General features: G+C 52.3%; 1 protein-coding gene across 2 annotated transcripts in view; it reads right to left on the bottom strand.

Annotated features, from left to right (window-relative positions):
- Window positions 1-24,019, bottom strand: part of RIN3 (Ras and Rab interactor 3) — a 123,840-nt gene extending 99,821 nt beyond the window's left edge. The window contains exon 1 of one of the 2 annotated variants that reach the window (XM_082619530.1): window positions 23,321-24,019. In XM_082619530.1, the coding sequence (XP_082475656.1) occupies window positions 23,321-23,364 (44 nt within the window). In that variant the 5' untranslated portion in view covers window positions 23,365-24,019. The remainder of the gene's footprint in view (window positions 1-23,320) is intronic. The other variant, XM_082619529.1, reaches the window with a different exon arrangement.
- Between the last annotated feature and the right edge of the window lie 1,027 nt (window positions 24,020-25,046).

Here is a 25,046-nt window from a genome sequence, read left to right as displayed (position 1 = left end):
GGCTCCGGACACGCAGGCTCAGTGGCCGTGGCTCACGGGCCCACCGCTCCGTGGCATGTGGGATCTTCCCGGACCGGGGCACGAACCTGTGTCCCCTGCATCGGCAGGCGGACTCCCAACCACTGCGCCTCCAGGGAAGCCCTCAAAGAGATATTTTTAAAATGCAGATAAAGCTCAATGGACAAAGATATTCACTGGAACGTGACTTACAGTCATCAGAAACTGGAAACAATCAAAAGGTAAACGATACTGCTTGCTACATGCCCATCTCTTCCCCTCCCCAAACTCTGTGTTCTGGTGTCGGTCACATCTACCGCTGTGTGTCCAGGCTCAGCATGGAACAGGTGCTCAATAAAAACTTTTAAATGACTGAGTGGTTAAGGAAATATTAGTACTACATGAAATTGGCAACATTCCACCGTTTTTGACCTACAGAGAAAGTGATTTTAGATATTCAACCTAATACAAACACTGGAATAATACATCTGTAAAGACAGAGTTGCACATGTGCAAAATGATGCTTGGACAGAGATACTCATTGGATTCATTGGAGTATTGTCTGTAATGGAGAAAAGACTGGAAACGATCTAATGTCCATCATAAAGGGACAGGTAAATCAATGAATACAGTGCCTCTGTAAACACTATGCAACTGTAAAAAAAGAAAAAACCAAAAAAAACAAGGAAGCTCTCTGTGTACTGACATGGAAAGGTTTCCAGTATATGTGGTTAAGTGACAAAAGCAAAGTACAGAACAGTATGTAGACTGTGCTCCCTTGTTGGAAAAAAAAAAGAAGAACTTCTTGTATTTGCATAAAGTCGCTCTGAAGGAAAACAGAAGAAACTAATGATTAGTGGGGCAGGTATGTGAACGGCCACATGGGGGATAAGGTTGGTGGGAAGACTATTTCACTGTATGTCTTTTTTAAAAAATACGTTTTTATTTTGAATCCTGCGAATGTATGGCCCACTCAAAACTAAATTAGTAATGTTTCCAGAGATTTCTGTGTGCCAGGCATCGCTCTGCTTCACGTATATTAACTAAGTCAACTTTTTCAAACAACCCTAAAAGGGACTTCCTTGGCCGTCCATTGGTTAAGACTCCGTGCTCCCAATGCAGCAGGCACGGGTTCGATCCCTAGTCAGGGAACTAAATCCCGCATGCCACACAGAGTGGCCAAAACCAAACAAACAACCCTACCAGGTAACTCTGGTTATCGTTCCCATTTTACAGAGGGGGACACTGAGACACAGAGAAGTTAAAGCAACTCACTGAGGCTGTGGAATATGGCAGGGCTGGGATTTGAACCCTGGCCTTCTCTACGTCTATAGTCCATGTACTTAACCACTCTGCCAAATCCCTCCAGACTCCTACTCACAATGTAAGGTTAAATATTAATCATTATAATACAATACAAGAAAGAGATGGAGGGTAGATCTTGTCCACAGAGTGGAAGACTTAATACTCTCATGGTATGAATTCTACACAAACTGACTGAAAGAATCGGTGCACTCCCAAATAGAACCCCAAAGGTGCTCTGTGAAAAGGCACATGCGATGCAAAGGGCCAAGAACATCCAAGACACACTTGAAGAAAAGGGTAGGATTGGTCTGCTGGATATCAAGACTTATGATGGAGCTACAGTGATTAAGAAGGTGTGGTACTGGTGCAGAGACAGACACGTAGGTCAGTGGACTAGAGGAGTCCAGAAATAGACCCCACCCACACAGTCACTTGATGTACATATGGTCACAGTAGAATGTTGAGGAAAGGACAGTCTTTGCAACAAACTGTGCTGAGACAACTGGGTATCCACATGGGAAAAAGACAGAAACGTGACCCCTTATTCACAGCTCATACAAAAATCAGTTCCACAAAGACTCTTCTGGCTTAAATGTAAAAAACAAAACAAAAAAGCTTCTAGAAGGAAATAAAGAATACCTTCATAATCTGATGGAAGAGAGAGACTTCTTAAACAGTACACACACACACACCCCAACCTTAAATAAATTGTTAAATTTGACTGCATTAAAGGACTTCTCTGGTGGTCCAGCGGCTAGGACTCCGCGGTCCCAATGCAGGGGACCCGGGTTCGATCCCTGGTCAGGGAACTAAATCCTACATGCCGCAACTAAAAGATCCCACGCGCAGCAACAGAGATCCCTCGTGCCACAACTAAGACCCAGCACAGCCAAATAAATAAATAAATAAATAAATGATTTAAAAAATTGACTGCATTAAAATGAAGACTTTCTGTTCATCAGGACACCATCAAGAGAGTGAAATTTAAGCCCTGAGTGGGAGAAGACATTTGTAACACAAAGGGCTCAGAAGCAGATTATACAGAGAACTTTGACACATCAATAATGAAAAGACAAGACAAATAAAAACGAATATAACAGAAAAATGGGCAAGAGGCTTGAGCTGGCACTTCACACACAGGCTATCCAAATGGCCAACAAAGGTCTGAAAAGCTTCTCAACAGCCTGAGGAATCAGGGAATCTGGAATTTAAACTACAAGAGCTTACATGAGAACGGTTATCGTGAGGCAGACCTACACGACGGGGCTGTGGAGGAAGCGGACCGCTCCTGCTCTACCGGCAGGAGTATAAGCTGGTCCACGAGCCAGCGGCTGTTAATCCTGGGATTAAGTGATTTCTGTCTCCTTCCTGACACTTTTTTTTGCACATTCCAAACTTTTACACTGAGTGTGTATTACTACAAAAATCAGAAAATAACAGGCGAACATTTCAGGGGACACAATTAAAACGGAAGAATAGACGCCCTGGAGAGAGTCTTCCTGGAAGATCAATGTGCTTGTCTGGCCTCTCCTTCACATACCACTGAGTGAAATGTGCAGGGATGTGAAAAGATTGCCGTAGGCCCTGCCTGGCTGCACCTCGGTCACCTGGACACACCAAGGGAAGGGCCTCTGACCCTAGGGAACAAACCCATTCTGACCCTCCCCTTACCTCTGGCCCATATACCTTCTCTGAGCCTCAGTTCCTCTTCTGCAAAAAAAAAAAGAAAAAAAAAGAGAGAGAGAGAAGTATCATCCTCATACTCATAGGGCCAAGTAGCTGGGCGGATCAGACAGAATTGCGTATGGGAAGGGTGGACACCCAGACATAAGTAAATACATAAAACAGGTCCAAAGGAACCAAGCTGATTCCAGAAATTATTTTTCAGTTGGTAGGGTTTTCCCTGTTCGTGATCTAGCCAGAGCTGCCCCAAAGAACTTCGTGCAGTGATGGAAATGTCCTATGTCTGCACCGTCCAGTATGGTCACCCTCAGCTGCCTGTGGCTACGGAGCATTTGCAATACGGCCAGTGCGACTATTACCTCATCTTAATTCATTTAATTTGTAAAATAGCTACATGTGGCTAGTGGCTATTGTATTGGACAGTGTAGGTCTAGACTTTTCTATTGTTTAAATCTTTTCAGTGTGTGTGAAGTCGTGTACTGTGTGTGGGATTTGTTTTTAATTAGAAAGAAATAAAAAAGAAAGAAGATAAAAAAAGACAACGATATACGTGTCAATGTTATTACCATTAGCCATTACCTTACTTGGAAAATTCTTCGGGAAAGGAGACTGTGACCTCGGTCATTTGTTCCAGCGTTTAAGGCCCCCTTCTCTCAGGAGCTGCCCCCCGCGGCTGGCTGCAGACAAGGCCCCTTTTGCACATGGATCCCAGCCCAGGCCTCCCCAGGCCTGCCCCTACAGAGCTGCCAGAGTCCTTGCCCACCCCCCTTCCGCTGCCTTCTCCTCCCCAGATGAGCCAGGCTTGGAAAACACGAGGCCTTGACAGCGCTGGGGAGGCCCCCCGTCTGCCCCCGCCAGCCTCCCTCCAGGAGCGCCCACACCACGTGGCAGCCCACAGGTCACACCGTGACCTTGGTCTCTGGCCCGGCCTGCTGCTTACTCAGCGGCTCCCCAGCATCTGGGGGAAACGGGAAGGAGATCACAGCCCGCCCCTCCCGGGCTTGACAGTGGGGCTGAGGAGAGAGCAGCAGCCCCACGGCGGACAGGACTCAGCGCAGAAGGGGAGCCGAGGGCCCTGCACGCCCTCACCCAGGGCCCCACCCCTGCTGGACCTCTGCTGGCGTTTCCCCTTCTCTCACCCTTAGTGTCCGGGGCTTGACTGAATTCCGCTCTGAGACCAGCCTTTCAAGGTCTGTGAAATGAGACTGACAACTCTACAGGCCCCATAAGGCTGCTGTGAGGACAAAACAGTCGACTGCATCTGGAGCTTCACGATGGCTCCGTCGATGGTTGCTGGGGACACTATTCATGCTGGACAGCTCTGAGTGGTGCAGAAAATGCTTTGCCCTGGAAAGGGAGCGGGGCTCTATGCTAGCCTCTGCTACAGACTTGCTGTGTGTCCTTGGGCAAGCCTCCCCCCCTCTCTGGGCCTCAGTTCTCTCAGTAGTGAAACAAGTGAAAGGATACCCATCCCCCGCTCTTTCAGAGGTTGCCAGAAGGGTGAAACATGACCACCGAGGGAGAGGGATGTGCTTTGACAAACTGAACCCCCATTTCTAAACTGGAAGTGGGGTCAGGTCCAGGGCCAGCCCAGGGCTCGGGGCCGAATGCAATGCTGACGCCCGACAGCCGCCCTCCTGCGGGCACTGCCTGCACCCCGAGGACGCAGGCTGTGGACGCCAGGCCCCTACCTGCACCTTGCAGGAACTGCGAAAGCACCACATTCCTCCACCCCATGGCCACACTGAGTCACCCTGAAGCCCACCTCACACTTGTCGTGACCACACTTCCTCGGCTGGGTCACGAGCACGCCCCAGGCTCGCCGGTCCTGATGCTTCTTGGCAGTGTGCCTCCTGGGTCTGGGCCCACCTCACAAAACTAAATGGACGCCCCACCTCCCACCTGAAATCCCACCCTCAGAGCTGCATTCTTTCTAGGGTTTTGGTACCCGGCCCCCGCCCGCCAACCCCCCCCCCCCGCCGTCAGACTTTACAGTGTGCAGGGTCCCTTGTGCCTTAGCATAAGGGAAGTTACTGGTGGTGAGGTTTCAAGAGTGGGAGGTGGAGGAAGCCGAGGCCACTGGCTCATTACCTTGGGGACCATCGAGAGGCACTGGGGCGGGGAGAGAGGAAGGTGCACTGAGGAGGAACACGCCGTCCCTCCGGGTTAAAGTGTTTCCCAGCGACTCCAAGGACAGGGGTTATAGGGTGTGATTTGGTCAGTGGATGACAAGGGAGAGGTTGGCGGGTGGGGTCGGTGCCCCTTTCTGCACCTCCAAGGTTCTCCACCTGGCCCATCATATACAGCCAACTCAGGGAGGGGGCTATGAGGTCACCCCCTCCGTGGGGCTCAGAAGGCTGGGGGCAGCATCCCTCCCAGGATCCAGGCACACCTGGATCTAGGGGAGTCAGCAGGGTCTTGGAATCTTGGGATGCAGCACAGGGATGCAGGGAGTTCAGGGGTGAAGGTCAGAGGCTCTGGGCTCGGGCAAACCTGGATTCGGGTCCTGGCTCTGCCATGGATTGCTGAGGGCTTCCACTGAGTCACCTGCTGTGCCTCAATTTCCTCGCCTGTAGATGGGGCACTGCAACCCCAGCCTCACAGGGCTGTGACAATTAACTGAGAAACAGCTTTTAGCAAAGGGGTCTGACATAATCGCTGTGATATTAGTGTCAAATCTGTGAATGCCAAAGACCCTCGATTTTTATGCCTTGATGGATACGCTGCTCCCTACAGAGACGCGTCTGTGAGAATCACAGAATGTGACATACTGTCACTGACCGCTCCTGTCCTTGGAAACTGTCCTTTCCAAGCCTTGAGTTTCACTGGAGGGAGAGAGGACCAAAGTCCAGGGACAGAAGGGATGGCGCCTATCTCAAGGACGTGTGCGTCTTAAAAACAGAGCACGCACAAGTCAGGCACTTCTTAATCCAGAGGAATGAACTGCTGATAGTGACGTGCAGAGAGTTTGGCGCAGAGCTTCGGGGCTGATGTATCTATACGACGTACATACGGTCCATTCTCAGCATTTGTAGTTGGTATGTTTTACAAAGTCACCACGGACTCTGAGTTAGCGGAAACAGAACCATTGCTTCTGGGGGAAACACACGGGTAGGTTCCTGCAAGCTGCCGGTCACAACATTTTCATCAACTGATCAAGACCTATCTTATTTTATGTGTGTTTCTGTTTAAAGACACCTTATTTCATACATATCGTTGATTCATTAACCTTGAACTTCCAGCCAACAGCGCTACAATTCATGCCTGAGCAAAGCTTTTCTAAGACCCGTATTTTCTCCACGGGGCCCGTCGCAGCCTTCTTGCCCTTAGGAACCCTAGGCAGCACTGCAACACTACACCTGGGGGACATTTTAAACAGCGAAAGCATCAGCCAAAAGCATGAAAATTCGAAAAACATAACAGACCATGACGAGGACACTTGTTTGAAGTATGAGAACGGAAACTAGAAGGCAGATTCGCCTTGTATGGTGCCTCAGGTGGGAACATGAGTGTCAGAAGATTTTTCATCACTCTGTGCATGGCTGCACATGACTTGCAAAGCACTATGATTTGGGGGTCACGAATAAATCTCAGCAAGTAGGCCAATTTGCAAATACAGAATCTGTGAATAACAAGGATTGACCATAAATGTCCCTTCGTTAGGCTGGCACCAACTGTGGCCAACCTGGACACGCATCCTGGTCACCGTGTAGGGCCCAGCAGACCCTGGGCGGCTGCAGGGGAGCCTCTGGCGCCTCTGGCTGCACCTTTCCCCGCTCAACGTCCTCATGTCCAGACAGCCATGCTGGGTCACGACTGCCACTATCTCCTGCAGAGGTGAAGGGCGGGCTGGTGGGAGATAATAAAGGTGGCCTCCTGGCCTCAGGGGTGCAGACGCAGTCCAGCACCAGGTTCCATCCTAGATATACACCAGTAGGCTCCTATCCCCCACTGCCGAGAGCCTGGTCCAGGCCTCCATCACTGCTCGCCCCGACCCCTACAGTAAGCATCCTTCCGGTCTCCCCATGGGCTCCTCCCCCAAACCCCAGGCCCTTCTTCACACAGCAGCCGATGCAAGCGGCCATGTGATTCCTATGCAAAATCCAGCTCTATTCACAATAGCCCGGAGATGGAAACAACCTAAGTGTCCATCATCGGATGAATGGATAAAGATGTGGCACATATATACAATGGAATATTACTTAGCCATAAAGAGAAATGAAATTGAGCTATTTGTAATGAGGTGGATAAACCTAGGGTCTGTCATACAGAGTGAAGTAAGTCACAAAGAGAAAGACAAATACCGTATGCTAACACATATATATGGAATTTAAGAAAAAGAAAAGAAGTCATGAAGAACCTAGGGGTAAAACAGGAATAAAGACACAGACCTACTTGAGAATGGACTTGAGGATATGGGGAGGGGGAAGGGTAAGCTGTGACAAAGCGAGAGAGAGGCATGGACATATATACAGTACCAAACGTAAGGTAGATAGTTAGTGGGAAGCAGCCGCATAGCACAGGGAGATCAGGTCGGTGCTTTGTGACCGCCTGGAGGGGTGGGATAGGGAGGGTGGGAGGGAGGGAGACGCAAGAGGGAAGAGATATGGGAACATATGTATATGTATAACTGATTCACTTTGTTATAAAGCAGAAACTAAAAAAAAAAAAAAAAAAAAAACCTATACCTCATACGCAAACGTTTGCAGCAGCTTTATTTGCAATTGCCCCAAATTGGAAACCACTCCAATGTGCCACAGGGGGTGAATGAATAAACAAACTGTGATACATCCATGCAATGAAACACTATCAACAATAAAAAGGAACTCAGTACTGAGATACACAACACGGATGGGTCTGCAACACCTACCACCAAGTGAAAGAAGCCAGACTCGCAAGGCAGCATTCACATGACGTCCTCGAAACAGCAGAACTCAAGGATGGAGAAGAGAGGAGTGATGCCAGAGTTTGGGGCGGAGGAGGGGCTGACTACAAAAGGGCAGAGGGGAATTCTGGAGGGTGACAGAACGGTTCTATACCTTGATTGTGACGGAGGTTACCTGACTCTCTACGTTTGCCAAAACGTATAGAACAGTACACAGAAAAGGGTGAAGTTTACTCTCTATAAATTTTACCTTGTTATGGGGTTGAAGTGTGTCCCCCCCAAAAGATAGGGCGAAGTCCTAATCCCCAGGACCTCAGAATGTGACCTTATGTGGAAATAGGGTCGTTGCAGATGGAATTAGTTAAGATGATGTCACATTGGAGCAGGGTGAGGGCCCTAATCCGATAGGACTGACATCCTTATAAGAAGAGGAGACACAAGGACACGGACACACAGAAAGCTGATGGCCCTGTGACCAGGCAGAGACTGCGGGGATGTAGCTGCAGGCCAAGGGACCCCAAGGACTGCCGGGGCCACCAGAAGCTGAGAAGAGGGAGGAAGATGCTACCCAGAGACTCAGAGGGAGCACAGCCCTGCCGTCACCTTGATTTCAGAATGCTCCAGAATTGCGAAAACAAATTTCCATTGTTCTAAGCCACCCAGTTTCTGCTACTTTGTCAGAGCAGCCCTAGGAAGCCAATACACAGCCCAACTTTAAAAGTGGGGGAGGGCTTCCCTGGTGGCGCAGTGGTTGAGAGTCCGCCTGCCGATGCAGGGGACGCGGGTTCGTGCCCCGGTCCGGGAAGATCCCACATGCCGCGGAGTGGCTGGGCCCGTGAGCCATGGCCGCTGAGCCTGCGCGTCCGGAGCCTGTGCTCCGCAACGGGAGGGGCCACAACAGTGAGAGGCCCGCGTACCGCAGAAAAAAAAAAAAAGGTGGGGGGAACAAGCCTGTCTCAATCTCCATGGCCTTCAGGATCCAGCCTAAGAGCCTCTGCTGCCTGGTCCCCTCTCCTGCGCAGGCCACGCGGAGAGTAAACTCCAGGCACACTGAGTCCGCGGCACGCGCAAGAGGGCCACGCTGGGTGCCCGCTCCCACCCACCCCCCGCCCAGGTTTACCTGGGAAATTCCTAGACGTCACTCAGCTTGGCTCTCGCCTCCCTGGGAAAGCTCCCCCAGACGCACCCTAGTCTGAGCAGGACACCCCTGAGCCAGCTGGGGACCCCAGCACTCCAGGGGACCATCCTGTACCCTGCAGGCAAAGCACTGCCTGCCACTCCTGTGGCCCACAAGACTGGGGATCTTGGGACAAGGCTGAGTTGTCGGGTACCTGCTGGACCAGCACCGTACAGGCCAGAGAGGGGCTCCAGGACTCGGCTGGGTGGGAGTCTAAGGGCTGGGGAGGAGCTGGGAGGCTTTGGCAACTACCCACACCGTGCCCCGCTCCACCCTGGTCCTGCAGAGTGGAGCCCGGGTGAGGCCAGGTGTGTCTCTGGTTTCTCCGGCCACAGCTTCTGCTCTCAGGGCCTCCCGCCCAGAGTTGAGCACGACGCCCTGCCCAGCCACCCCCCTCACTCTGCTACTCAGGCTTGCACAGCCCACGCCCCCTCTGCAAGTTCCTGGCTGGCCCCTTCCCATCTCTCTGAGGCCCTCTATCCTGGTCAGTCCCTCCTCACCAGTCTCCTGGGCAGTAACCTGCCATATGTGCCCTTGACAAACATTTGCCAAGCCTGTGCGGGCCACTCCTCTCCAGCCCTTACAACTCCCGCTCAGCACGGCGTTCTCTGAGTCAAGTGCTCTGTGCCCAGCACAGTGCCGATCTGACAATGACACCTGCCCGGAGGAGTCACTGTCTCTGCCCTTGAGAGCTTACAGGCTAGCGGGGCCACAGACAGAGAATATGCCGTGACAGGCATGAGGCACGAGGCTCTGATGGTGCCGATGGGTCTTCTGCTGGCCCAGCTGTTGTTTAAGCCACACTGGTGTCCCCAGTAGCCTATGCAGCACCTCTGTGCAAATTAGGAAAAGATGATCCTTGCTCCCCATGGATGCAGGCAGCCCCACCTCCACTCCCGCACACACACCTGACTCACACAGGGCTTGGCAAGAGGATGAAATTTCCGTGCCCCCTTGTTTCCCTCTCAGCAGGTGCCTGTGGGCAGTGAACAACCTGCATGACTGTATGCAACAGCCCTAGAGGCTTGACAGCCTGGAAGGCTTTTGCAGGAGGTTGGAGGTGGGGAGTGTATGCTTAGTCCCTGAGGCAGGAAAGAGCTCAGCACTTTCCAGAGGCTGGAGGGAGAGGCAACCAGTGAAGGCCGATGTGTCTGTGCCCACCCCATCACCCATCTCTAGGGCCTCATGAAAAGGAGCAGCCTAGGCACCTGCACAGAGCCTTGGAAAAAAGGCTGGGTGCAGCTGGGAGAATTTGGGGTGACCACTTCCCCTCTCTGAGCCTTATTTGTAAGCGGGGGCTGGGTTAGGGGGTCACCAGAGCAACACTGAGCTCTGATGCCTGACGATGCTAGAGCCAGGGATGGGGGTCTGCTTTGGCACGTGGAAAGAAGCCCCCTGCCTGCCTTTCAAACCACTTCAAAGGCACTCGCCCAGCCTTTCAAGACAGTCCACCCTGCTCAATCCCAGGTCTCACATGTGGCCTCTCAGGCAAAGCCCTGAGGCCCTCCTCACGCCCGGGGGCAGGGAGGGGTGATTCTGGGCTGTGGGATGGCAGCTCGGAGCAGGCTCTTACAGGCTCCAACTGAGCCTGTGCTGTCCCTGGAAAAGGGAAGGCCAGTCCTAGCCATCTCAGGACAAACCTTTCTCAAGGCTGAGCAGAGAGGTAAGGTGACCACTCAAGACCCCTGGTGGCCAGTGGTCAGCACAAACCCAGCCTGGCACCCAGCGAGTGGTCAATAAAGAAGCAGTGAAAGAAAGAAAGAATGAATGAATGAATAGCAGCAGCCAGCAAGGATACAGGCACTGAATCAGAACACGTCCCGGCTTTTCTTATGCTGGGGCAATGGGAGAACCAATATCAGAACGTCAGCACAAGGAGAGTTAACCTAGGAGAGTTCTCCATCTAAAGCGCGGATGAAGAAACTGAGGCTGAGGGAAGCGACATGGCTGCCTTGCTCAGCAATATTTAGCCCTGTCAAAGCACAGAGTTTGGGAGTCAGAACTGAAACCAGAATAACTAGTCTGAAGCTTCTGGTGAGATCTAAAACTCACAAACACTCAATATGAGAAAAAAAAAAATGTTTGCAATGTAGTCCTTGAAATAAGAGGTTCAGTTGATGCAAAACACCTCTCCCCTCTCCTCCTTTTCCTCCTTCCCACCTCCGCTAGGAAATAAAGATTTGCAGGTAGCCCTGCAAAGCAGCTTTAGTATTTCTGGCATATACTCTGGTGCTATGTGACAAAAGATAATTGTGTGTGTGTGTCAGTTAGGATTAAGTTTGTGATAGAAAATCTAAAATAACAGTGAGTTAAAGATGGTAGATATGTATTCCTCTCTCATATACAAGTCTGGGTAAGTAGTACAAAGCTGGGCTGATGCGTCAACATGTCTGACACCCTTATTATATTATATATTATATTGTTGCTCTACTCGGCATAGCTTCCATTCTCAAGTTCACCTCAGAGTCCAAGATGGCTGCTTCAACTCCAGCCATTACATTCCAGCCAAGAGGAAAGAAAACAGAAAGCATGACCCTTCTCTTTAAGGACATCACCAAGCAAATTTTACACCTCACATATTTTACCGTCCAAACTTAATCACATAGCCACACCTAACTGCAAGGAAACTGGGAAGTGTTAGCTAAAATTTATGCCCAACTAAAATTCAGGGGGCCAATCAACAGGTTCTGCTTCACCCCTGAACTCAAATACCCAAGATGGTGATAGATCTCAAAGAAATGGTCCCCAAACCCTAGACCCACATAAGTTTTCAGGGGCTTCATTTAAAACAGAGGGGACTTGGAAAAACATTGACATATGTCTGTGCCAACTCCAACCATTAAAATGATTATAATATGATAAGGCCATCAAAGATGATAGGTAGGCAACATACGTCCACAGCACGGCATGTAGAAATACGTACAGGAAATAACACTCAGTGAAAAAAGAGGAACACTAATCAACATGTACACACAGCTCAAAACTGTGCACCAAAGATCGAAATTAAGTAAACATGCACTTGGACTGGTGCAGCCTCAAAAAGATGAAGTGTTTGATGCTTTAAATTTCACTATTTGTGTGTCTGTGTGTGAACTTTTTCAGGCATAAAATAAAATATTTTTTTGAAAATCAACAGCACACACACACACACACACACACACACACACACACACACCCCATATACAGAGAGGTGGCAGCCCCCACCTGGTCCCACAGCCCAAATAAGTAAGAACAGCCTCTCATGTAACAACCCTGTGAGGTAGGGATCACTGCTTTACTTGGCAGAGGAGGAAGAGGGAGGTGTCCTGGCAGGTATAGGCCAGTGACTTGCCCAGGGTTGCTCAGCTCTAAGAGGGAGAGCAGACTGGGGTCTTCATCACAGTGGTAAAATCCAACTCTTCCACCTGCAGCCAAGTGGGCCCCAACTCCCTTTCTAGGCCCATTGCACAAAGAACCCTTCTTTCCTGTCCCCAAACCAAGCTCTTTAGGGCTCCCCCATATAGCTTGTCCTTTCCCATTTTCCCGCTTCATGCTTTTCTCCTGTCTAAGATACCCCTCCCTGCATAAGCCCGATTTCAGTTAAAATCCTGATCATCCTTCAAGCCCCCATCCAGATGCCACCTCTGCCAGGGAGTTCTTCCTGCTCACCCCAGCCTAGTGTCAACACGGCCGCCGCCACTGTCTCCCCCCACCTGTCAGCGAGGCCCCCGAGCAGCCTCAGGCCCATCTCCTCTCTAGGCCTGGGCTTGGAGGAGGCTATCCCCCGTGGCTGGAACCCCGGCAATTTTTAATACAGTGCCCTGTACTTTTATTATGTGCATATTTCTCTTATATTCCCTAGTAGATAAACTGGAAACTCCTAGATGTACAACAAATGTTTGATAAACGGATGGGTAGATGAATGGATGGGTGTATGCATGGGGGAACAGACGGATGGATAAATGGATGGAGAGCTGGAGAACTGGATGTATGGATGGATAGGTGAGGATGGATGTGGAAGACATTCATTGGGAAAAGAATCCCTGAATATATTTTAGATGGATGCTCTGTCAAAATGTCAAGAACAGAAAGAGCAAGCATAATAAATGCTGTCATCAGGCGCCATGGGTAGAGTTAAGTCCTTGCTTGGAACTGCAATATCCCTAGAGAAATTTATAGTATCCATCTCTGACACTGACTGAGATTAAGGAGGCTGGGGCCATGGTGGTTGAGGAAACAGATCCCCAGTGCATTCCTTCTTGAGAGCTTTCCCCTTTAGCCAGAGATCGTCAAATTGTGAATTTCAGATGCAAAGTCCTTTATTTCTCTGGTCCCTGGAGGTGGGTGAAGATGCACATTTATTAACCCAGGGAGCAACCCAGCCCTGGGAAAACCTGTGCAGGAGGGAATGCATCTCTGCTACCACTGGGGTCTCCTCTCCTTCTTGAGGGCTGTCCCTCTGCATCCCCTTTTCTCTTCTTTCTTTCTTTCTTGGGAAAACAGGCTCTTCCATCAGCCCTGACACCTCACATTAAATGGTAGTCAAGGAGCTGAGGTGGTGTCTAGCATTTGAAGTCCCATCTCTTAACTAGGGAATACAAAGTTGAGATGCCAGAGTCGGTGATGAAATGGGGCCCACGTTCATGGGGCAAAGTGTCCCCTAAGAGAGCCCCTCAAGGCCAGTCCCTCACCACCCTGACCTCCCTCTCCTGGAATCCTGGGCCCTACACCCAGCCCCCACCCCCCGGCTCCAGGTTGGCAGGTGGAGCCAGGTTCTGGGGGAGCTCTGACCCTGCCTGGTCCCAGGACGGAGGACGCAAGTGGCCCTGTCCTCGGGCTGGCGCCGTTGCCCCATAGGATGTGGCCTGAGCGTGCGCTGGTGCTGTGCACCTATGGCAGCAACAGGCCTTGACCACAACCGCCCCGTAGGCCGTTTCTTCTACAAGGGAACTGACATTTCATAGCAGGCTGGGTGGGTCTTTCAAACACGGACAGATTGCAGTAGGGGCACCCCCAGGAGCTACTGGCAAGATGGGGCAAGGGGCACTGCCACCACTTTGGATGTCCCTGACCACCAGAGCTGTTCCAGCCACGGGGGATAGCCTCCTCCAAGCCCAGGCCTAGAGAGGAGATGGGCCTGAGGCTGCTCGGGGGCCTCGCTGACAGGTGGGGGGAGACAGTGGCGGCGGCCGTGTTGACAGCTTCCAGATCCTTCTATCAGAGGCCTGAGGCTGACAGCCACACGGGAATGGAGTCAGTAAGGCCCTCCCCACTACCCTGTGGACACCCCGGCTGAGGGAAGGGCTCCTCTGGACCTGCCCACTTCCTTTCTTCTCCTTCAAGGCCACACTGGCAGGAGGGAAAGGGCTGGTTTCTGTGTGTGTGTGTGTGTGTGTGTGTGTGTGTGTGTGTGTAGCAGGCTGGGGGGAGGGGAGCGGGCACACTGTGTCCTCGGCCCACCTCCCCGCCGCGCAGGGACGGGATGGCCCTGCCAGGGCAGCACAGCACTGGGTGTGTGTGGGGAGACCTGGCCTGCCTGGCAGGGAGCCCCTTCCTTCAGCCGGGGGGCCTGCCCGACCCCTCCCTTGCTGGGCCTTCCCTCAGACCGCGCCCCTCTCAAACCCCGATGGGAGCAGCCTTCCCAGCCAGGAACCCGGCGACACCAGGCCTCCACCACCTCCTCTGCATCCCCACGGCTCCCGTGCCAGCCGGCACCAGAGCAGGCGCCACTCACGGATCCAAGTCACACTCAGACAGGCCACTCCAAGGAACCTTCCCAACCTGCTGACCAGGCCGCGCACGCTACCAGGAAGCCAGGGGCCCTTCCCCAAAGTGGGCTCCCAAAAGACACGCGCCTTTTGCAACACCAGTTTTTCAAAAATCACCCCACAGCAATGAAGACATTTTCTTCCAGAAACTTGATCAGGGTGATGACCCAGAAGTCTCCATTCTGGGTCTTTGTTTCTTATGAAAGTATGTTCTGGACTGTTGTATCAGAGGAAAGAAGAGCTGTCTCATCTCCGACTGGCACTCCAGTATCGCTCCCAGACATGTGTTGGCCAGTAATTCAGGGAATCACTGAGTGTCAGGAGGAGCAGGGTCCTTAGAGATCACTGAGTTTATTTCTCAGATGGGAAAACTGAGGCCAAGGGAGAGTAAGGGACGTGCTCCCTAGAGTACTATCCCAAATCACCAGAAGGCACAGGACCCTAGGATACGCTCCAGCCCTACTGATGTTCTACAGCATGCACGTCCCCAAGCATCTTCCAAATCAGCAAAGGACAATATAACTAGGTCGACTCCCTGATTGCCAGGTGTGGCAGGGACGGCAGAGGGGCTGAAGGGGACACAAAATGGATAAATTCCACTGAAGCAGCTTGAGCAGTGTTTCTGACTTTCCTCTAGCAACTTTTTATTTTGCCCAAAGGACATTAACATCTAACAACCACCATCAATGTGCCCAATCATTTCATAAAAGAAAAGAAGCTTAATACGGCAAAAAGACTTAACCTCAGAATAAGGAACAGTTCTGCCCAAGAAAAGATAGCTTGGTAACCTTGGCTGATACACACACACACACACACACACACAACACAACACCTTATTTTCCCAGTTTCTCAGTGGACCACAGACCTTCATTTGGGACCCACTGACCAGCCAGGGTTCCCCCAGATCCTGTACACCCAGCTGACTCCGTTCTCTTGGTTGAGGCTGCATGTCTATCCGTGATCCAGAGCTGCCTTCACCTTCTCCCAGCCTCTCTCCCACAGAAGTGAGGGACACAGACAGGGAGGATAATGAAGGGAATGGGGTCCCTACTCAATTCCCTGGGTGGCCAGCCCCCTCCTCGTTCCAGACTGGGGGAAGGGTATGGTGGCCTCGGCCTCACCTCTTGCTGCAGAAGGGGAGATGGATTCCTCACCTCCCTGATCTGGGCCCTCCTACCCCTGAGGTCTGGGCCGCCTTGCATATAGTTCCAGAAGCTCAGGTGCTTCAGGACACAAAAGAGAAAGCTGCGAGGCGATTTTTAGAATCCTGTTCAGTATATCATCCTCTTCAAGCATCTATTGAGTTACAACTGTGGGCAGGACAGAAAGATACGGAACGGTCCTGATCCCTTTTAATTGGAGGTTTATAATCTAAATAGGAAGACATAATATTTTAAAGGGGTTTTGGCTTCTCTAAAATCTCCAGCTGGCATGGATGGAAGGCTGCATGGAGGATGTGGCGGTGTCCCAAGAATAAGATGATTCCTGGCCCCTAGCTCACTTCTAAGGGGACTCCCGGTCATGCAGCTCACTAACAAAAAAACAAACAACCCAATCCAAAAATGGGCAAAAGACCTAAATAGACATTTCTCCAAAGAAGATATACAGATTGCCAACAAACACATGAAAGAATGCTCAACATGATTAATCATTAGAGAAATGAGAATCAAAACTACAATGAGATATCATCTCACACCTATCAGAATGGCCATCATCAAAAAATCTAGAAACAATAAATGCTGGAGAGGGTGTGGAAAAAAGGGAACACTCTTGCACTGCTGGTGGGAATGTGAATTGGTACAGCCACTATGGAGAACAGTATGGAGGTTCCTTAAAAAACTACAAATAGAACTACCATATGACCCAGCAATCCCACTACTGGGCATATACCCTGAGAAAACCATAATTCAAAAAGAGTCATGTACCAAAATGTTCATTGCAGCTCTATTTACCATAGCCCGGAGATGGAAACAACATAAGTGTTCATCATCAGATGAATGGATAAAGAAGATGTGGCACATATATACAATGGAATATTACTCAGCCATAAAAAGAAACGAAATTGAGCTATTTGTAATGAGGTGGATAAACCTAGAGTCTGTCATACAGAGTGAAGTAAGTCACAAAGAGAAAGACAAATACCGTATGCTAACACATATATATGGAATTTAAGAAAAAAAAATGTCATGAAGAACCTAGGGGTAAGACAGGAATAAAGACACAGACCTACTTGAGAATGGACTTGAGGATATGGGGAGGGGGAAGGGTAAGCTGTGACAAAGCGAGAGAGAGGCATGGACATATATACACTACCAAACGTAAAATAGATAGCTAGTGGGAAGCAGCCACATAGCACAGGGAGATCAGCTCGGTGCTTTGTGACCACCTGGAGGGGTGGGATAGGGAGGGTGGGAGGGAGGGAGACGCAAGAGGGAAGAGATATGGGAACATATGTATATGCATAACTGATTCACTTTGTTATAAAGCAGAAACTAACACACCATTGTAAAGCAATTATACTCCAATAAAGATGTAAAAAAAAAGGAAGAAAGAAAGCAGGGGAGAAATTAACACACGGTTTCTTACAATTTTAATAAAACATAATAAAATAATAAAAATAAAAAAAATAAAGGGGACTCCCGGGACTTCCCTGGTGGCGCAGGGATTAAGAATCCGCCTGCCCATGCAGGGGACAAGGGTTCGATCCCTGGTCTGGGAAGATCCCACATGCCGCGGAGCAACAAAGCCCGTGCGCCACAATACTGAGCCTGCACTCTAGAGCCCGCAAGCCACAACTACTGAGCCCATGCACCACAACTACTGAAGCCCACACGCCTAGAGCCCGTGCTCAACAACAAGAGAAGCCACCGCAATGAGAAGCCCGTGCACCGCAACAAAGAGTAGCCCCCGCTCGCCGCAACTAGAGAAAGCCCGCGCACAGCAATGAAGACCCAATGCAACCAAAAATAAATAAATAAAAAATAAATAAATAAAAGAAAAAAAGAGGGCTGCCTTTATAATAATAAATAAATAAAGGGGACTCTCTAATGGAAGGTAGATAGCAAGGGACAAACAGGAAGTTTGGGTCTTTTCCTGGTCACCTCCCCTGTGTTGGGGCTCTTTCTGGGCATATAGGTGCCCCGAACTCCTAGGGTAATCTGGGATGAGGATGGATCTCCGTGGGCAGTCCCCCTCATACTCCTTGCCCCTTTCCATCAATCCCTCTCTGGCCAAAGCTTGCCTTTCTTGTTCCCTGGATCCCCACTATAACCAGGGGGTAGACTCCCTCCCTCCCGAGTCCCACTCTACACTGTCCCACCTCCAAGCCTTTGCTCAGGCACTTCCCTCCTCTGAACCTGCCCCTCCTACCCCCTTCATTGCTGCTCATTTGTCACTGCCTGGATGATACAACCTAGGGGACGACTCTCACTCAGGAGAGAATCTCGCCACGACAGATGGAATCTGTGAGAGGCCGGAAGGACAGAATTTGTGGTTGTCTGGCACCCGTTCTCCCCTTCCCTCTGCTCTGGCCCATGGCTGGGAGGCACCGCAGGCCAGCTCAGACTCCCATCTATAAAAGGGAGCTCCTGGGAGGCCTGAGAGGGCAGCCAGGGCCCAGGGTGGGTACCCCCTTCAAATATCACACCCATTCCTGGCCGGTTTCCGATTTGATTTCCTGATCTCCTAGATTAAAATGCAGGCGTCCTTGTATTTTAATACTTGCTGTTTCAGTAAAGACCACAGTATAGGCCTTTCTCACCTTCTGAGATGGCCCACACTCTGTCTGTGGAGTGTGTTTCTCACTTCTTACCTATTACTTTGTCTCACTGAATCCTTTCTGCGATGAGCCATCAAGAACCTGAGCTTCATTAAGTCCTGAGACCAGGTGTGTGATCTCAGTTGGAAGACTGGGGGTTTTGGAGGGGTTCTAGTCCCGGCCATGTGGGTTCAAGTCCCAGTCTGGGTTTTGGCTGGGTTTGAATCCCAGCACGTGGTTTCAAGTCCCAATCTGAGGTGCACGATTTCAGAATGACATATAAAACAAGACGATCACAGTATTTTGCTATAGTCTCAAATTTTCTACAAAGAACATGTGTTGTTACGTGTATAATTTTTTTTTAAAGCAGTAAATGACAAAACCACCATGAGATACCACTTTGCACCTACGAGGCTACTAGTCAAAATAAAAAAGACAAGAGGATGGGCTTCTCTGGTGGCGCAGTGGTTAAGAATCTGCCTGCCAGTGCAGGAGACACGAGTTCGAGCCCTGGTCTGGGAGGATCCCACATGCCGCGGAGCAGCTAAGCCGGTGCGCCACAACTACCGAGCCTGCGCTCTAGAGGCCGCGAGCCACAAATACTGAGCCCATGTGCCACAACTACTGAAGCCCGTGCGCCTAGAGCCTGTGCTCTGCAACAAGAGAAGCCGCTGCTATGAGAAGCCCGTGCACCACAACAAAGAGTAGCCCCCGTTCAGCACAACTAGAGAAAGCCTGCGTGCAGCAACAAAGACCTAACTCAGTCAAAAATAAAACTAAATAAATTTATTAAAAAAAAAAAAAGACCACAGTATAGGGACTGAGGCCCAGGATAAGGCCTGTCAAGTGGTAGGGGAGATGGGAAGGGGGCCATGGGCAAATGTGCTGAGACTCCCCTATCCCAAGCAGCCCCCGTGCCCCCATCCCCTGCACTCCTACTTGCTTCCCAGGGGTGCACTGGGGCTTCTCAGGGCCTGAACTGAAGGCTTAAGCTGGTGAGGTACCTTTTGCTTCCTGTGGGCCAGAGTGTCTTTTAGGGTCTGGAAGGGGGTCAGTATCCCAGCTGAGTACCAGCCAGAACCACCTGGGAGCATTAGCCCCTGACGACAAAGAAACCCGGGTCAGTGAGCAGAGTGGTAGCTGGGACCCTGAATTCATCACTGGATCCTGTTCTGGGTGGGCCTTGTCCAGGAAGAGTCCCCATTTTAGAGCTGGGAGTGGCTGAGGGGCTCCTCAAGGGGACTGGCAGGCCCCCTGCATTATGTCAGCCATGAGGCAGAAAGCCAGGGCTCTCACAAGCCCTGGGGCCTTGTGCAGGCAGCCCCTTGCAGGCCCAAGGCTCAGGACACCCGAGTCCTAGGCCCAGCTCCCCTGACCTTGGGTAAGGCACTTCCTCTTTCTGGGTCTCCGTTTCCTTGTCATCATATCAGGGGATTGGATGAGGTCTGTCTGTAATGGCCACATTTTTTCCAAGAGTGGAATCCTTTTTCAAATAAAATCTTAAACAGACCCTCAACTGATCAAACATATGAAAGTGCGTGGGCTCTGAGCACACACATCCACAGGACCCTGCCATTCAGTTTGGCGTCTGGCCGCCTGGCAGTCACAGCTTCACCCACATCATCCCGACGCCTCTGTCTCCCACCTCACCTCCAATCCACCCGCGCATCCTGTGGCTCCAGCTTCTCACGTCTCCACTGCCTGCTCCACCCGGGGCCCCAGCCCTCTCTCACAGCCACCACAGGGCGCCCCCCCCCTTCTGTTCCTGTTTCCCCCTACAGCCTGTCCTCAATACAGTCCAAATCCAAACCAGGTCACCTCTCTGTGCAAACGCCACCCGTGGCCCCTGCTCACTCAGAGCCCCCCTCCAGAGCCTCTACCCACCGACTAGCTTTCTTCTGGCCTCTTCTCCCCCACTCCACTCCAGCCTCTCTGTGTCCGACACACAGACCACACCCCACATCCCCCAGGGGCTTGACTCACTCTCCCCACTTCCTTCAGGCCTCGGCTAAACACCGTCTTCTTGGAGTGGCCTTCCCTGACCACCTGCTACAGAACAGCCCCTTTCTGTCTTCTGGGAAAGTCACCTGCAAGCCGCCAGGGGCTTGGTTTAATGCTGGGCCCCCACGTCCACCTAATGCAGATACTATTTGTTGAACGAACTTGAATGAATGGAGGGAGAAAAGTGTCTTCGTCCAGAGTACTGGGCAGCCTGTCGGCATTTTCTTTCTCCCCAGACAGCGTTTTCAACAAGTAGACAGAGAGCTTGCTTGCCAAGATCCTCATACGCCTATTCCAGGAGGCTAACTTCCAAGCGACCCCCACCTAGCCCCTGGGTGTGGGGTGGGAGGTGTTCCCCTAGCTGTCTGGACATCCATTTTCTGCCAGCGAGGAGGAGGGGGCTTCGGGAGCCAGGTGGAAAGATGGGCTCTGATGAGGACTCAGGACCCAGCCCTGAGTGGTCGGCAAGCTCTGTGGGTGGCCTGGGGGGTGAGGGGTCATAGATTATTGGTCCTCGTCATCTTTGGGTACTGTGCAGCCCAGGGAACAGAGGATGCATGGGTGCGCCTGAGAACTGCCTTCTAGTATTTGAGAGCCAAGAAGGATTGGGCTCCTCTGAACAGGGTTTCTAATGGCAGAAGTTAGAAGAAGGCAGACTTTCTTCGATATCTGCCTGTCAGAAAGGCTACCACAGTGGTGGCAAGTTCTCCATCACTGGAGGTATGCAAGTGCCTTTCAGGAATGTTGTCAAAGGGATTCCTGTACTGGGTGCAAGGTTAAATGAGATACTATCTCATTTAACTCTTCCAACCCCAAAGGTCCTCTTAACTAAAGCGACGTTTTTAGCAACAAACCAATATTCATCTAATATTTATGATATGCCAGACACTGTTCTAAGCAGGCTTGTGTTGGTGTGTTAACCCTTAGCTGCCTGTGGACAGCTACTTAAATATTAACTCATTCAATCCTCATAACCAATCTTAAGAAGTAGGTGTTACCTGGCCAAGGACAGTTAAACAGTCGGCAAACAGAGGGGTTACACTCAACAAACGATAATAGTTGTAATAATAATAACTATTAAACGTTTGCCCATGGGCCCATGGGCAAAACTTCTTATGCATTATTTCATTTAATCCTCAAAACAACTCTAAAGGCTAGTTACTATTACTTATCTTCATTTTCTAGATAGGTATTGAGGCATGGAGGGGTTAAGTAACTGGCCTAGTAATGAACAAAGAAAGGCAAGAGGAAGTGGGTAAGGAGAGGTCATCCTGGGGGAAATATGGGAAGTCAGAGGGATCAGGACCCTGGCCCCTCACCTCCCCTTCCTTCCTGGGAAACTCCTGCTAGCTCCACCCATCAGTATTGGGTGTGGCAGATACTTGCCCCTGGGGGGGCCCCCCTCCCCAACAGAATTTCCAGCTCCTCCAGCGGATGGCATTTGTCTTTCCACTTCCAGGGGAAAACATCCAGGCAGGGCTTCCCAGCTGGGGCGGAAATGGGGGAGCGGGGACGAGGGAGACATTCAGATCTAGTTGCATCACAGGCCCCTCTGAGACACTCCCCCCACTAGCGTGGGGGCCAGTCACCTCCAGCTGCCCCCCAATTCGGGACTGCACAAGAACAGCTCACCCCTCCGTTTTACACAGCAAAGAACTGAGGCCCTGGGAGCCGAGGTCAGGAGCTAGGCCAGTGAGCAGCTTGTTGTCCGTCACAGCAGTAGCCCGGGACTTTTAAACCAAAGAGCCAGGACTGGCTTCCCCGGGGGCGCCCATCAACCTTAGCCCCCAGAAAGGTTCTAAGAAGCTTTCCCAGGAATCCGCCTTTGAACTGGAGCCTCCTCACCCCCCTGAAGCTTCCCGGGACGTTGGCTGGGCTGGGTGGCACGAGGGAACCTACTTCGGGAGCATAGCCCTGAGCAATGTCCACAAGTCCGAGGTTGTGAGCTGGGGGGTGAGGGACATGAAACTAACTAGACGCCGGAGACCCCTCTAGAAAGCTAGTTCCCAAACCGGTTCGGCTTCACGCATTCCAAGCTGTGCCTTCTCCCGGTGTGTGTGAAGGCGGGGGATCCCGGAGGCCACACGCAGTTCGTGCACCCTGGACCCTCCCCAAGCTCCGGGTTTCGCAAAGGCCGGTCCGAAGGTCACTGTCCTTAGACCCGCAAGAGGGGTGGGGGAGGGATCCCGGTGGGTCCTCGGTGTAGGCGGGCTGGTCAGCTGTTAGGCCGCGGGCGTCCAAACTTACGGGGACCCGGGTCCGCAGCCCCTTGCCCTACCGAGCTCCAGCACCCGAGGACGCGCACGGGGCACAGGCGGATCGGCGGGTGCGGGAGGATGGCGGTGCCCGGACCGCGAGTGACTGCATCTAAAGTCCAGGCGGGACCAGAGCCCGGGGAGGGGCCGCGTCCACACAGCCCCTTCGCTTCGGCTGTGACTGGTAGAGGCGCCCCTCTGGCACCCACCAACCTAGCCGCCGAACGTGCCAGCTGGTCTTCCGGCGAGCGACATCTGGGCTTAAAAGTTTAGCCAAGTCTCGGGGTACGGCAGAGGCACCAGGGCCGCCCCCTTCCGCGAAGAACCGGGAGACCGGCCTTGGCCGTGGCCAGGGGTTCGGTCTCAGTCCGACACCTCGAGGTCCCACAGCCGGGGCTACTCCGGAGCTCCGAGCACCCTCGGGGGCGGGGAGGGGCAGTTGGGCGGGAGGGACGCGGGCCGAGCGGAGCCCTGGGGCACCGAGGGAGGAGGGGGCGCCGGCCCCGGACTCACCCCGCGGGGTCCGCGCACTCGGGCGCCCCGGCCCGTCGGATCATGCCGCCAGCAGCTCCGGGACGGTGAACGCAGGGGCTCAGGCACCGGGCGGCGCCGGCCGCGGGGCCCCGGGCGCCCGCATGCCCCTGGCGCTGCCCTGGGGAAGGGCCCGCGCGGGCACCGCCGCCAGCCCCGCGCGGAGTCGGGAAGCCACAGCCGCCGCGGCCGCCACGCTCTGGGGCGCTCGCTCCCTCTACTTCCTGTATCGGAGCGAGCGGGGCTTTCAGGAAGAGGCTGGCCTTGGTGGTCAAGAGTTTTTTTTGTCAAAAGCCTTTCGGCCGCAGCTCGCAGCCCGGAGCCCCCCTGGGGCACACGGAAACCCCGGCAGGCGCGCCCGCGGGGCCGGACCTGGCGGCGGGTGGTGTCGGGCCGGGGCGCCGGGTGCGGGCGCCCAGCCGCGGGGTGCTGCCTCCGCCGCTCCGGCGGCTCCCGGAGACCCGGGAGAAAAACTTAGAGAAAAGTTTCCAGCTTGGCGAAGAGTCGCGTGGGAAGGAAGGCGCTCCCGCTCCGGACCGGCAGGTGGGGAAGCCAAGAGCTTTACGCAGGGCACTCTCCCGCTTTACCTCCTGCCTGAAGGAGCCTCGAAATCGCCACTAGACAGCCTCAGACCAGAGGCAGGGCGCCTCCTCCACATCTCCGACAGGTGGCCATGCTGCCTTCTCTTGGATGCCTCCACTGACGACGAACTCACTATCTCACAAAGCAGTCTGTTCCTCCACCAAGCCAGGCGTCTAATTCACCTATCCTGGGTACCACACCTAGATGGGAGCAGAGGGGGAAAGTCAATCAGTTTACACAAATACAACTACAGCAAGTCTGGTGGGACCAGGAGGCCTCTCCTCTAAATGCCTGGGCACTAACAAATGCCTCCTGAGCCCGGGCTGCCCTCAGAACATTTCACAGTAGTGGTCAGCACTGCACCCTACAGGGCGACCTCAGTCTAATGCAGGGTTTCTCAGCTTTGGCACTGTGGATATTTGGGGCCAGATAATGCTTTACTGTTGGAGCTTGTAGGATGTTTAGCGGCATTCATGGCCTCTGCCCACTCTGCCAGTAGCATCACCCTCTTCTTGTAACAACCAAAAATGTCTCCAGACACTGCCACATGTCCCTGGGGGCCAAAATCATCCCGGTTGAGACCCACTTATCTAACTCCTTTTTTTTATAGATAAGGAAACTGAGACCTAAAGAGAGCAGGTGACTTGCCCCAGGCCACACAGCAAGTTGAGGTGCAGACAGGACTGACACCCAGGGCTCTGGTAAAAACATCCAGAGACCTCTTTGCCCTCCATACCCCTGCTTGTTTACCTGCACAAGTGATAGCAGAAATAGGGCAATACTCCAGAGTGCCATTATGAGTCCTTTGCTGTCCCTAAAACAAGGCTGTAGGCTACCCCCAGGGCTCCCTGGGCCCCAGGGACGAGGTCCATCTAACTCTCACACCTAGAGTAGTCTTTCAGGTCCTTCTAGGCTGGTCTGGACTGTGGGCAACCTCACTCTTCCATGGCCCTCACGAATAAAGTTTCCTTCAGCTCCCTGGACCACCCCTGAGAAACTCAGGACAAGCTCCTCAAAGCCTGGGTTCTACGGAACCAGCGCCGAGGTTCTCACCACGTCCCCTCAGAGGCCTCCACAAGGCCCACTGCTCACCTGCCCTGTGAAGATAAAATTCCTCAGGGGGACA

Source organism: Mesoplodon mirus, assembly GCF_964341445.2.
Source record: "Mesoplodon mirus genome assembly, chromosome: 4".
NCBI classification, from domain to species: Eukaryota; Metazoa; Chordata; class Mammalia; order Artiodactyla; family Ziphiidae; genus Mesoplodon; species Mesoplodon mirus.
This window is presented reverse-complemented; position numbering and strand designations above follow the sequence as displayed.